Genomic DNA, 14,327 nt, shown 5'->3' with positions numbered 1-14,327 from the left:
CAAGCTCTGAAGAGCAAGTCAGGAGAATCTGATTTCAGGAGCAGGTTCTCTTACAACATTAAGGCAGCCACTCACAGTGCGGTTCCCTGCATATCTGAGTGCTTTAAAGAAAGTGGAGGGGAGTGGGTGGTCCTCAGAGTGGCACGAAACTGTGCCAGTATATCCCCTGGGTATGCCACTGAGTCTGCTCTCGCTTTCCAAGATCAATCAACATGGAAACAGCAACAGGAAGTAGCCACAGGATAATCTGAGCCAGATTCTTTTCTTCTCTTGAAGGCCACTGCCAACCTGGCTTCATTAGGGTCTTAAAACAAATGAGTCTGTCCTTGCCCAAACCTGCTCCCCTTCAAACTCTTGGCATCCCTATCACTAGATCTCCCTTCTTGAGATGGGCTAATGTTTCGGGGGAGCAGTATTCCCTCAGCATGTGATCCAGCTGCTTCTTACCTTCACTACAGAATGATTTGTCGATGCCTGAGAATCGCACTGTCTCTTTGATGATCTTCTCAGTCTTGCAGTATTCGCACATTGACATGACACTGTTTATCTTCTTGTACTCATCACAGCAAGTCTTCCCACAGAACTGGAACATTTTGCCCTATGACAAAGCAAGAACAGTGTGAGCCCATCCAAGTTTTGTAAAACCAGAAGTGATTTTTTTTGCCTCTAGGGCTCAGTCTGAGCACAGCTGAGGCTGCAGACGGACATCCGCGGCCTCTGCTGGGCTCAGAGTACCCTCCAGAGGTGAGGGGAGCAGAGCAGCCCTCACTTCTGGAGGGTGGGGGGTAGGCATTTCCTCATATCCACGGATTCAGGTATCTGCGGGGGGTTCTCGAATGGAACCCCCCTGTGGATACAGGAGCACACCTGTAATAAGAAAACCAGGACTAATTAGGACCAGTATAGCACTTTCTGTGAGCACAAAATGCTCCACTTGTATTATATTGATGTACACCAACCCAATAGGCTACATAAGGTAATATTACCCCCACACTGCAGGTGGGAAAGACGGAAAGACTTGTTCAAGGATACCTGGTGAGTTCATAGCAGAGGAGAGATTCCAAGCAGAGAGCTCCTAATTCACATAATCATTCTTTCAGCATAATCCTATGCATGTCCCATGTTCAATGGGGCTTACTCCCAGGAAACAATGCACAGAACTGCAGCTTTAGCCAGTACACTACACCAGCTCACATAATTAAATTATTATATTAACCAAAAAGGCAGAACAAGTCATACCAAATGAGAGAAAGTTACAGAATTTAGTTTTTCTTGGAACAGAATTTTTAAGCACACAGCTCTCCCTGCAGCTGGATTTCCGGTTCATAGGGTAAGCCGCCCCCCCCCCAGGGGTCCAACCTCAAGAACGACTGTGAGCAGCCATCTCTGAAGGATGACAAGTGCTAATTACCCGGTAATCAAGCAGTTCCGGCTTGGTTGCAAAAAGGCGATTGCAATGCTGACACTTGAGCTTGACCACTGTGCGGGCAAAGGTGACTTGCTGGGACTGTGCAGCAAGCCTCTGGAGGCCAGCTGCAGCCGAGCTGCTCACGGAACTCGGGGAGACCGTTGAGGTAGTGCTCCCTGCGGCTGACACTGTCGCTCCCGAGGGGATACTGACAATCACTTGGCCCTGCGACAAGGGCACCACGGAGGAGTTCATGCCTGCAGGCTTGTTGAATAAGTTCTGTGACACACACATTAGCAGGGGAGAAGAAAACAATCACCAGAGTTTACAAGAATAAGCCTGCCCATGTTTGGTCACCGCTACCCTCTGCCCCTCTCAGGTTAGAACGAAAGAATTCCTCACTGACCTCCATAGGCACTCTCTAAACTAGCATTTTCTCTCCAGTCGCGGGAAGCCACATACCCATGAGAGGATCACAAGGAGTCTGCGATAAGCACACCCATCCCCTGCACCCGATAACCCAAAATATAACAGGAGAGGTTCCATTTTCACCTGTCATGGCAAACAGCTTGACCTTGTTTAGTCTTTTCCCAAAGCTATTCACCTAGAGGCCATCAAAACGTTCCATACCAACAAATTCCACAAGTTGCATGAAGAATTTCTTTTGCTTCCCTCTGAAGGGGGAAGCCTTGTTATTTTTTTTGAGGGGGGGGGGGTTATTCCATCAGAAGCACAGTCAGTGCACTCTCCTTATCCATGGGCTCAGCACCCACAAATTTCAGCACTTCCAGTCACATCCGGGAGATCCTGTTAGGCCCTTCTGTGAATCTGATTCCACAGGATTTTGTAGAATCTGATTCTACAGGATTCTACAGGATCTGATTCTGATTCTACAGGAATCGGAATCTGAGAGGGTCCTGGAATGGATTCCCCTGCAGATACCAAGGGCCCACTGTTTTGAGATTATTAGCAAGGGGTGACAGTTATAGGTTGTGTGTTCTGGGCTGGCAGCTGTTGTTTAGTCTGCAACTGATTTATTTATAATAAAGCTTTTATTACATTTTTTAAAAAATTATGTTGCCAGTCATCTTCTGGACTTTGCTGGGTCAAAAGGCAGGCAGTATAGAAACCAATTTCTAGATAAATTTATATAGATAAGGTAAAGCTAGGATGGTGTAGTAGTGGTTTGGGAGTTGGACTCTGACCTGGAAGATCCAGGTTCAAATCTCTGTTCAGCCACGATGCTTCCTAGGTGACCTCAGGCCAGGCACTCTCTCTCATCCTTGCACTACCTCACAGGGTTGTTGTGAGGACAAAGGAAGGGGAGGTACTATGTACACCACCCTGAGCTCCTTGAAGGAAGGGAAGTATGAAAACGTGAAAAATAAATGAAAATAAAGGCATACCTGGAAAGCTACCACACAACTATAGCTACAGAAGTTGCGTATGCTCCCATCAGACATAGCCAGGTGATACTGAGGGATGGCTGAGGTCTTACAGCTGTTACATTGAACTTGGACCCCTGATGGAGAGAAAAAATAAGACACATAAATACAGAGATTTTTAAAAATGTGTTTTAAAAACTTTTCTTTCAGAAGGCATACAGAAGAAGGGCAAAGTGGCAGTTACCTGAAGACGTAACCATTTTAACTCTGTGTGCCGACAGGCAGTTCACAGAACAAAAAAGCTCTGTTTTCCCCATGTTATTTGTGCTTTCAATCATCTCAGCTGAAGATCTCAGAGATTTACACAACGCACAGGGTGTGATTTTTGCAGACTTCTGCAAAAAGAAGGACATAAGAGTTTCTCTCGGAGCAGAAACAACTCGCTTACCCTGCAAATGAGCTATCGGGTTAGGTTAGAAAGCATTTCACAAGAAGCAGAAACAGCACACTCGAAGCTTGCTAGGATAACAAGAACAGAGCACCCCCATGGCTCTCTCTCCATTGACGCTTCTGCCCAGGAATAACAGGCCAAAGGGCTCAAACTCCATGTTCAGCAGAGATCCAGGTCTCTCCTGAACAACGGTGACAGTGAAAGTAGAGAACAAACAATGGGTGGGAGAACAGTGTCTAACTTTCCCCCACTTGCTGCTTTCCCCTGCAATTCCTCCTTACAACTGCTTTTCCTTGCAACATGGACAAGGCCTATGAGGAAAGCAGCTAGGGAAGAGAGGAAAGTGGTTGACAGAGGACAGTTACGTGCCTCTCTCCTGCCCAGTGCTTGTCCAATTCAAAGCACCAGTTCTACAGGCTATCCTGCACCATGGAGCCAAAGGTGCAGTTCTCGCCTCAGTTACAGCACTCGCAAGAACTTCAGAAGTGCCCTGCTGGATCAGGCCAGAGGCCTCCCTCTCTCAGCAGCTTGTTTCATAAGACAGCCCAGCAGCTGCCCCCAAGTAGCCCACAAAGAGTAATGAAAAAAACATTCCCCCCAACATCACTCCCCTACAACCTGCATTTGAGGCATGCTGCTCTCTCTTAGGCAGTTAGAAGAACACGTCCACACAGATGCAGCCTTGTTACAACAGCAACTTCATAGAGAGGCAGGTGGCAAAAGGGCAGAGTATCTGCTTGGCAGGCAAAAGGTTCTGGATTCAAACATCTGGCAGCATCTCCCAACAGGGCTGGGAAAGAACTTGGCCTGGAATCCTGGAGTCTGCCTCATGAAGACAATGGGCGCAACCCTAACCAACTTTCCAGTACTGGCATAGCTGTGCCAGTGGAGCATGTGCTACATCCTGCAGTTGGGGGGCAGTCATGGAGGCCTCCTCAAGGTAAAGCAATGTTTGTTTCCTTACCTCGGAGTTGCAGAGCCCTTAAAGTTGGAAAGTTGCTGGAATGTTGGTTAGGATTGTGTCCAATGTCAGGCAAGATGGACCAAGCAACTGGCCTGGTACAAGGCAGCTTCAGGCAGTATCTGCAGATCCGACACCCGCAGATATGACTCACCACAGATGCCAGCAGATACTGGAGTCCAAGTTTATAAGGCTTTTAAGACCAAAAAAAGCCATGAAAATTGGGATTTCTACCTTTTCCCAGCAAAACCATGCAGTTTCTAAGGCTAAGCAGCTTTTTTTTAACAGTGAAAGACCCACTTCTGAGTCGCGCAGAGGTTCATGGCTCCTCCCAGCGATGCATTCTGGTAGGAACCTGGGAGAAGAGAGGAACCTCTGTGTGACCTGGAAGTGGGTCTTTCACTGCTTTTAAAAAAAACAAAAACAACTCTGTCTTGGCAACAGCACAGTTAGGCTGGGAAAAGACAGTAACCCGCTTGCATGCCCTTTTTTCTTTCTTAAAAGCCATTTATACTTGAACCTCAGTTTCTGTGGATTTTGGTATCTGTGGGAAGTTCTGAAATGGAACCCCTGCGGATACCAAAGTCTCACTGTAGGTCCTATTTACGAGGGTTGCCCAGAAATTAATGCACCACAGTTTTTTTCTCAGCCTACAGTAACGGTACGAATGCGAAACTTTAGATATACATTATTTGAATTTTCAGGAGTGCGCACACAAATTTTTGGTTTCTTCAGACAGATAGCATAGCTGCAGCAGTGTTTCGAAATGGCGTCTGTAAGTGATGTACGTTACAAGCAGCGTGTCGTCATTGAATTTTTCACTGCAGAGAAAGAAACTGTTGGGAGCATTCACAAACGTTTGTGTACAGTTTATGGAGAATCTGCAGTCAACAGAAGTACGGTTAGTCGCTGGGCACAGAGGGTGAGGCCATTAGAAGGCGGTTCGGCAGAGCTCCAAGATTTGCAGCGTTTGGGGCGGCCATCCACGGCTGACAAGACGCAGCTTGCTGATGTGCTCATTCGCGAGGACCGACGCATAACGACTAGGCAGTTGGCGCTGAAACTGTCAATCAGCAAAGGAAGTGTGGATGCAATCATCCGTGCTCTTGATTACTCAAAAGTGTGTGCACGATGGGTTCCGCGCTGTCTTACGGTGGACCACAAATCTCTCAGAAAAAACATTTCTTCTGAGTTGCTGAAACGTTTTGAAGATGAGGGGGAAGCGTTCTTGTTCAGGATTGTGACAGGTGATGAAACCTGGGTTCACCATTTTGAGCCCAAAACACGGTGACAGTCGATGGAATGGTGTCACCCTCAATCTCCACAGAAGAAAAAATTCAAAGCAACTGCTTCCGCCGGTAAGGTCATGATCACTGTGTTTTGGGACTGTGAGGGCGTCATATTCATTGATGTGATGCCAAGGGGCAGCACCATTAATTCTGAAGCTTATGTGAAGACATTAACCAAACTCAAGAAGCGCTTCCAGCGACTTCGGCGCCATAACAACCCAGGTGAATGTTTGATCCAACATGATAATGCTCTGCCTCACACAAGTTTGAGGACTTCGGAACACATCACTAAACAGGGTTGGACTGTGTTACCCCATCCACCCTACAGCCCTGACCTAGCTCCCTCAGACTTCCACTTGTTTGGGCCATTAAAGGATGCCATTCGCGGAAGACAGTTTGAGGATGACGAAGAGGTGATTCGCACAGTGCAGAAATGGCTTCGTGACCAGAACAAGGAGTGGTACCAACAGGGCATACATGCCTTTGTGTCTCGCTGGAGGAAGGCCATAGAACTGAATGGAGATTACGTGGAAAAATAGGGAGTGTAGAAGAAACATCATTCTTTCTTGTGTGTTTCATTGTGTTCAATAAATAATTGTTGAAGAAAAAAAATGTGGTGCATTACTTTCTGGGTAACCCTCGTAAATTCAAGGTCCCATTGTAGGTCCTATTTAAATCCAAGGTCACATCGTAGGTCATATTTAAATCCATTTAAATAGGATTCCACAAGCCAGGCTCCTGTATGCTAAGAATTGGAAACCATAGATAAAATCATTTGACAAAGATGGGAATTGTGTGTGCATGGTGCGTTTTGGGTTTCTCTGGCACAAACAGGAGCATCTGATCAGACAAAACTGACTTCCTCTGCGGCAGCTTCTGCTTTCTATCCGATGGGAGATCAGTGTTTGGGGCGAGTGTGCGTGTGCTTTAATGATACTATCTCATTAGTGACGCTATGTGCTTTAACAATAGTTTGTGATTTGTTTTCATTACCTCTGTGGCTGGATTTTGTAATTTTTTATTCCCAAACCCATTTTAATAATAATAATAATAACAACAACAGTATTTATATACCGCTTTTCAACTAAATGTTCACAAAGCGGTTTACGGAGAAAAATCAAATAACTAAATGGCTACAAAATAAAATGACTACTGATGGGCGAGAGAGAGGACGGGGAGACCAGACCTGCTTGTAGGCAGTGACGCAGGAGGAGCTGCAGAACTTCTTGGACTGCCCCTCTATCTGTAGCATGTGGCATTGGCCCGAGGCACTGTAGCAGTAGCCCCCACAGTTTTCACAGCAGTTCATGGTCAGGTTGTTTGCCGAACGGAACTTGGAGAAGCAGGCATCGCTGCAGAGCTTGTGCACCACGTTCTGGTAATTCACTTCATGCCGAATCTGGAGAACGGAATTAAAAAAGACCAGAAACTATAGTCCCCAAGGAGTGTCAGAGGCTGGTCTGATCTGGAAGCAGGTGTGCAAAAATTTTAAAATTAAAAAGGCACCTCAGGGTGGATATCTGTGCTTTATATAAATGGCTCTCAAAATATGGAGAAAACCAACATGGAGAAATACGGATTCCTCTTTCTGGACCAAACAGTTACACCCCCCCCCCCCCACAATGGCTTTATTGTTTTTTATTTTTGATTTTAGGCATAGTTTCTATATATTGTTCATTTTATTATGGAACTTTGTAAGCTGCTTTGGGCACTGCTTTGGCATGGAAAAGGCAGGATATAAATTCTTTCAATAAACTCTCTCTCTCTCTCTCTCTCTCTCTCTCTCTCTGTCCTCCATGATCCTAACAGGAAGTGTCCATAGCTGGGTGGCAGAGCAGGTGCTTTTCCTGCAGAAGACTCCAGGTTGAATCCCTGACAACCTTTCCAGGTAGGGCAGGGAGAGACCCTTGCCCAACATCCAAAAGTGCTGCTGCCACCACCAGTTACGAGCTATGTGGGCCAGGGGTCAAACTCAACACACAGTAACCTCACGTACATTATCCTTCCCCAGGGTTGGCTTTGATTGGTCCGGGAGACAGAACACTAACTCAGCCCTTCCAAGAACACAACACAAGAAGCTATGAACGCCACCCCTTCCCCTGACTAAGCACAGCTGTAGCTATAGACAGCATCCTTTGAACTGCAAGGAATTTGCTTGCAAAAACAAAGACAACCAGAGAAGCTCCATTGCTCCTCCCACTGCAGCCTGCCCCATTTCCAACAAACCTCCCTGGGGAGATGCAAACCTGACAGTCCGGCCCCCCATCCTAGCCTCCCAAAGGTTCAGGAGCCAAGAAAGGGCATGAAAATTCAGTTACCACTGCATTCTTCTGGCACATGCTGCACTTGGTGGAAATACTGTTTGTGTGAATGGTGACGACCGGCTTCCTTTTCAGTTCATACATGGAAAGACAGGACTGGCTGCAGAAATCCTTGCTAGAATTTGTGTTGTCAAACTGAGCGGTAATCACATCCTTTGGGTTTAGAATGTCTCTAAATAAAGAGAGAGAAAACAAACATTTTTGATGTCCTCAAATTAAAAATATCTTAATGCACTCTCCCAATACAACAGCGTTTTCAAACACATTGCAGTTACCTGCCTGAGTCTCTAGTGCTGGACAGGAGAAGAGAAATCTGCCACAAAACACGGCACTTTCCCCAGTCTTGCCAGTCTCTAGCTGTTGAAAGGTGCAACCCTGTCAGATCCCCCTGAATGCTCTGCTGGTGGATTGTTCTCCAACTGCCAACACAGCATTCCATGACTCCCAGGGACCACTGAGCATACTTAGACTGCATCAGGCCACTTTCTGTGGTCACCATTACTTTTCCTGTTTAATTTACAGATCTACGTACTTCTGTGTAACTCACTAGTCCCCCAAGTACATGGAAACCACTGCTTTATTCTGGAATAGCCCCATTTTGCATGTAATCTGGTAGGCACTCAACCATCTGTCTTCACCATTTGTATACATGATGACACATTAATTCAGTGGTTCTCAAACTATGGGTCTGGGACCCAATTTTTGGTGGTTTGCGAAACCGACAGGGCAGATTACGCTATGTGCATTGAGGTTAAGCAAGATGCTACTGGGGGGGGAGCAGAATCAATCCACTTCCCCCAATCTGCTGCCCAATCACCACTATAGTCACACCTCTTGACATTTATAAATCAGGAGGCAGAAGCCTCTAGGGCCTCTAAAAGTTTGAGAGCCTTTGGATTGATTCATGGGATCATCACATTTATATTCTCCCTTGGGCAAAGCCTCCCAACTATTTGCCACACACCGGACAGGGCACGGCAGCTGCACAGGGACTCCTCAAGCCTGGGCAGAAGGCTCTTTCATGCCCTGTCCAATGCACGGTAAATTGGGCAGGTGGCTTTGCCTTTCAAGCCGAGCACTGTGCAGTCCAGATGACTTTGGACGGAGGGTCAGATCCGGCCTGCAGGCCGTGGGTTGCCAACCCCCCGTGGCTCAACTTCAAAGGTGCTAGCCTTACTTTGAGCAGCTGGAGCAGGTTTTCTTGGTAGAAGCTGGTGGTCGGGTGGTTGGTACAGTATATCCCGTGAGGCACAGTGTGGAGCAGAAGAGTTGAGTGGACCCTTTCCTCTGATAGGCCGTTTGCCCCTTCTGGAGGATCTTCTTGCACCCCGAACAGGAAACCCTGACAGCCGTGCTTGGGACCGAAGGGAGCAATTTGTTCACGCCAGAGGACGGGGCGTTTGGGGGGAAACCCGACGTCAGCTGTGGAGCTTGCCAAAAAGAGAAGGGATGCTCACTGCACACTGAAGAAAAGCAATGGGAGGAAGCCGTGCCTCTCCCCAGGACAGATGTCCCCCACCTCCCACCCAGACCTCCTCCAAATTCCTAGCTCCTTACCCAGAGGGCTTCCGCTGACTGAAAAGACAGCACTGATTTTCAGTTCCCCTTCCTGAGTTTTTGGCTGCTGGCCATATTCCTGAAACAAAGAGCTACAAGTGAAGTTCCAGCCACTGTGCTTAGTGGTGTCAGATCCATCCTGGATCCTGGCCTTCCTCTGTTCCCCTTTTTATTCTGCCCCACTTTCAACCCTTCTCACCTGAGTCCCTTGTTTCTCAACTGTGCCCTAAGGAACCTGCATCCCCCCTCCCTAAGTCACTGCTTCTTCCGCCTTTCTTAGGCCACTCTGCTCTGTCCTGCTCCTCTGTAAGTTCAGAGCACTCACAGAATGGCAGTTAATGACCTATGTATTTGTCCCGTACTCCTGTGACAGTAGGGAGCTGAGCCTATCAGTGCACGAGACTTCACCACCAACACACTATCACTCCCTAACTGTCACAGCCTTGCACTGGTGTGTTGGTGGCCAGGTTTGGAGGGGGAGGGAAAGAGATGCTGGGCGGACTGCCCAGACCACAGTCTTCTCCTCACCTAATGTGCCAGCATCAGCCATGTGGAACAGGACAGGACATCCCACACAACTTGACTTTTCCCCTGAACACAAACATATCTGCAGTGCCAAGACTGATACAGAAAAATTAAGGCCCTACGAGCCCTGAATGAGAAAACAAAAGCACCAGGAAACCAGAAACAGAGACATGAACTCATCACTGCCATCTTCCCCCTAAAGTTTTAAGCCAGTAACCGCAACATTTAAGCTCTGACTGATTCTGTGGTTACAAGTTCTGGATGCAAGAAGGTGGGCAGGTTCCATCTTACCTCAGTATTGTCTGGTTCATCCTTAATTTTGTTCAGCAGTCCCTGCTGCGGTGCCATTGCTTTCTCATAGTCGTTGTCCAAAGGCTCTTCCTTAATTCTGATATTTGGCGTGTAGGAATGCCCTAGTTCTTGACTAGAGTCTTTATTCGTATACAGGTAGCTAGATTCCTAGCACACAAGAATGATCAAGGATTTCATGTACACTCCAGAAGGACAATCGCTCCCCCCCCCCCCGGCATTCCAGAACTTGGCTTCCTTCCCTTTCAGCAAACACTGTCAGCAAACACTGTCAAAGGTGTGCTTTCTGCTTACAGAGAAAAAGTGGGGACACACACCTGGCAGCCTGTATTCTGTTAGCATTCATCTTTCAGAAGTTAGTGCTGACCCTGCTACACAACTTCCTCTGATAAACTTAATAAAAAATAGGGCGCACACACACATACATTCCTGCAATTTCCATATTAACAATCATGGAACACAAATGCATTTTCCATACTTTGCTGATTTTGACTGCATGAAGGCACTTAAGTTGGCAATATACAAGACCACCTTCCTAACTTCTGCAGCTCCAGTTGCACCTCTATTTATTCTCTCTCCTAGTCGTGCTTCTCTGCTTCAGCTCAGGCCATAGTCTCCTCTTCTGCCTCCAATTACCTTAGGTGACTTTGGGCCCAATCCTATTCAGTTTTTCAGCGCTAATGCAACTGCAATGCAGCCCCAAGGTAAGGGAACAAACGGTCTCTTACCTTGAGGAGGCCTCCGTGACTGCTCCACCACTACTGCAGGATGCAGCGCACACCCTGCTGACATGGCTGCATCAGCGCTGGAACGCTGAATAGAATTAAGCCCTTTCTCTCTTCCCCACCTCAATCCATTCCTCTATCCCACTTCCCACCTTAGGCGCTGGCCACATTCCTGGGCCCTCTGCCTTGCCCAGAGCAGGTCAGCCCATTGCAACCAGCTGTCGTTCTGCAATATCAGTGCAACTTAAAACAAGCAGTGCCAGGGGCTCCCCACCTGCACAACAGAATTCCCACAACACTCGCACTGCAAACCAAATGTACTCTGACAGGCAGAAGGCCCAAAACTTACCCTGAAGTTAGTTTCCGGTGTTTGCTGGGCTAACTGTGTCCGTAACGTGTCTTCCACTTGATTAGTAACTGGGGAAAATACAGATTCAGTTAGTAACACAAGGGCGAAAAATTCTCTCTCAACTGATGTACTGCTTTCAAATGACCCTCCTAACCATTAGGAATACAAGACCTTTCCCACAGTCAGCAATGTAAAGCATGCACAATCCATCAAGCTGAACATCCTTCAGTGTTTGGGTGCTGCAGCATCCTGTGTGCAAGAGGGCAGCTGCCAGCGGCTCCTTGGGGGTGGGGGGCTTTCATCCCTTTCCCCCAGATATGGGAAGTAGCCCCGCAATGGGGCTGCTCAATTCTGTGGCAGCCTTTGGGCTGGTGCAGAATCAAGAGCCTCCGTATCAGGCCTCATGGCCCAACACAGAGAATCTGGATGCAGTGAAGTAGAGCTCCGAAGGCCCCGCCTCCTTCCTGCCCCAATCCCTCCCCTGGAACGCCTCCTCCCCACCCTCCCCCCAAAACGGAACGCACCCTCCCCACCTCTTCACCACCTGGTAGTCCATGTGACCACCAAGCGGCAGAGCACCAGCGATCCCCCAGCAGTAGCCCAGAACCAGCTGGTGCTGAGCTACCTCCAGTGCTGGGCTGGCATTGAGGGCCGCAAACATGCTTTACAGCACATTTGTGACACCGCCAGTGGGGGTACGAGCTCAGGATTGGGGTCTGAGTTCTCTGTGATCACACTGCTGAAAGGAACATAAGGTGCGGTGACTGAAAGGCACTGAAGAGCACCCTCCACTTTTCACCTTCTCAAAAATGAATGGAACTGGGCATATTCCCCAAAGGCAGAGAGCCTTACCATAAGGCAAAGTGAGGCAGCAGGTTATGGGCACTATTAAGGGTGGCAGAGTGGAGGACAGACCGATATGACCCAGGGGATGCAATCCCTGCAAAAACCTTCACAAACAAGAACAGTAACTGCTCAAGATCCACCTTAAAGCCGCATCCTGGTGACCAAGCGGCTTACCTGATTTATCGAGGAAACTGCTTTTTAATCTGGAATCCAACTCCTTTGGCATTTTTTCCAAACGTCTGTCCCGCTCCTGAAAAGGTCCGTCTCTCGTTTTCTCCTTGGTCAAAAAAGTCTCTTTCCCATCATCCCTTCCTATGCTAAAATCTTTCCGAATGGACTTAAATACAGGGGGTCCTTTGTCAAAAGGGGAAGAGAGGTCCTTCGGGGTCACATTCTGCATCTGCAGGTCTTTCTCAGTGTCCGCCGTGTGATCTCGAACCCTCCTCCCATCACCCCGACTGTCCTCAGAGCGAACAGAAGAGGCAAGACTGTCCTTTGAAGCAAAGGTCTCCTCGTCCTCATTGTCACTTCCAACGACTGGAATTCCCGTAAGATCCCCAGAGTTCAGGAAGTAATCACTGTCATCCAGCAGCGAGTTCGTAGATCCAGTACGGTTCTGCATTCTGTAGGGTATGCTGTCGAAGGCAGGGGTTAGGCTGCGGACAGTTTTTTCAGACATTTCTGCGTGGACAAGGTCACTGCCTGGAGAGGAAAAAAATGACACCATCAAAAAGTGGTCTCACTCTGATTCTGGGAGTAGAAATACATTTGGGGTGGGGAGAGGGAGAGAAGACTACTTCATTTCAAGCATTACTTACTTGCTTAATTCTCTGCCTTTCCACCCTACTTAAACGGCCTCAGGGCAGCTTACAAAATGATATGCCAATACAACAACGCATAAAACAATACTAAAACATGAATGCAAAAACAATTAAAACAATAAGACATAATAAGCTCAACTGGATCACAATTAAAATGATGATTCATAAAAAGTGCCAGCCCCCCAATGGCAGCAATAAAAGCTTCCCTAAATAAAAAGTCTTGAGGCCCCGCCAGAAGGACTCCAAGGAGGGAGCTGTTCTCAATTCCAGAATGACATTCCACAGATGGGGGCACCACCACTGAGAAGACCCTATTGCTTGCCACCACCACCCTCACTCCTAATGATGGTGGCACAGAAGGGCTAGTTAGAAGGGCCCCCTGATGACCTGAGAGGATGGGTAGGATTATACAGATGCGGAGCTGGGGTGTGTGGAGTGGTAAGTACAGCAAGCTCTGCAAAGTGCTGTGTAAGTATCCCCTCCCCCTCAGTGTACCATCACTGCCCCGAATAGCTCCAATGCCGAGAGGGGGGCGCTTACACTGTGCATTGTAGAACATGCCATGCTTACCACTCCACCCCCCCCAGCTCCGCTTCTGGGATTACACGGAAGGATTATATGCATCACGTGATGAAGTATTTCCTTTAACTACATATCATTCTAGATAATCTATGAAGAAATGAAACAGCTCAGGGCACCATATAAAGCCTAGAAGGACTTAGCTGCTTCCTGCTCTATGAAAACACTCCATTTATCCCACTTCCTATATTTTAACCAGTTATTGATCTATATCAGGACCTAACTCTAATATCTAGGGGCCTAATCCTATCCAATTTTCCAGTGCTGGTGCTGCAGCATTGCAACCTCAAGGAAAGGCAACAAACATTCACTTACCTGGAGGAGACATCCCCTACCACAAGATGCAGCAGATGCCCAATTGGCACAGCTGCACCAGCCCTGGAAAACTGGATAGGATTTGGTCCTAGGTCCACTACCCGATTAATAAATCTTAATCAATTAAGCACACTAATCAATTACATTTGGATATAGGTTAAAATAATAAAAAAGATCTATAGCCAAAAGCATACTTGCTTTGCTATCAGATCATACACAAGTATCTTGTAGCAGAGATCAAGAGATACTCCAGAGATTAAGAGCAAGATTACTCCTGCTAATTGGGTAAGAGGCACTTTTTCAAGTGGGTGCTCCTCTTTTTAGCAGGGGGAGAGTAACTGGCCCACCTTCACCCAGCAGTGTCTTTTCTAGTGGCTGCCTGCTGGTGTTCTTTTGCATCTTTTTAGATTGTGAGCCCTTTTGAGACAGGGAGCCATTACTTTTTGATTTTTCTCTGTAAACCCCTTTGTGAATTTTTAGTTGAAA

At 47.5% G+C, this 14,327-nt stretch overlaps 1 protein-coding gene across 1 annotated transcript in view; it reads right to left on the bottom strand.

The window, feature by feature from the left end:
- The window catches only part of LOC136661223 (zinc finger MYM-type protein 4-like), a 56,573-nt gene that overhangs the window by 19,933 nt on the left and 22,313 nt on the right, over nt 1-14,327 (bottom strand). The window contains exons 3-13 of the mRNA XM_066638294.1: nt 12,301-12,828; nt 11,281-11,348; nt 10,189-10,356; nt 9,373-9,451; nt 8,993-9,245; nt 7,813-7,987; nt 6,681-6,893; nt 3,038-3,188; nt 2,815-2,930; nt 1,412-1,687; nt 448-598 (exon numbers count right to left, since the gene is read on the bottom strand). Of these exons, the coding sequence (XP_066494391.1) occupies nt 448-598; nt 1,412-1,687; nt 2,815-2,930; nt 3,038-3,188; nt 6,681-6,893; nt 7,813-7,987; nt 8,993-9,245; nt 9,373-9,451; nt 10,189-10,356; nt 11,281-11,348; nt 12,301-12,828 (2,178 nt within the window). The remainder of the gene's footprint in view (nt 1-447; nt 599-1,411; nt 1,688-2,814; nt 2,931-3,037; nt 3,189-6,680; nt 6,894-7,812; nt 7,988-8,992; nt 9,246-9,372; nt 9,452-10,188; nt 10,357-11,280; nt 11,349-12,300; nt 12,829-14,327) is intronic.

The sequence above is a fragment of the Tiliqua scincoides genome, chromosome 10 (genome assembly GCF_035046505.1).
Source record: "Tiliqua scincoides isolate rTilSci1 chromosome 10, rTilSci1.hap2, whole genome shotgun sequence".
Classification (NCBI taxonomy): domain Eukaryota; kingdom Metazoa; phylum Chordata; class Lepidosauria; order Squamata; family Scincidae; genus Tiliqua; species Tiliqua scincoides.
Note: the sequence above shows the minus strand (reverse complement) of the source record. Positions and strands in the feature narration are given on the sequence as shown.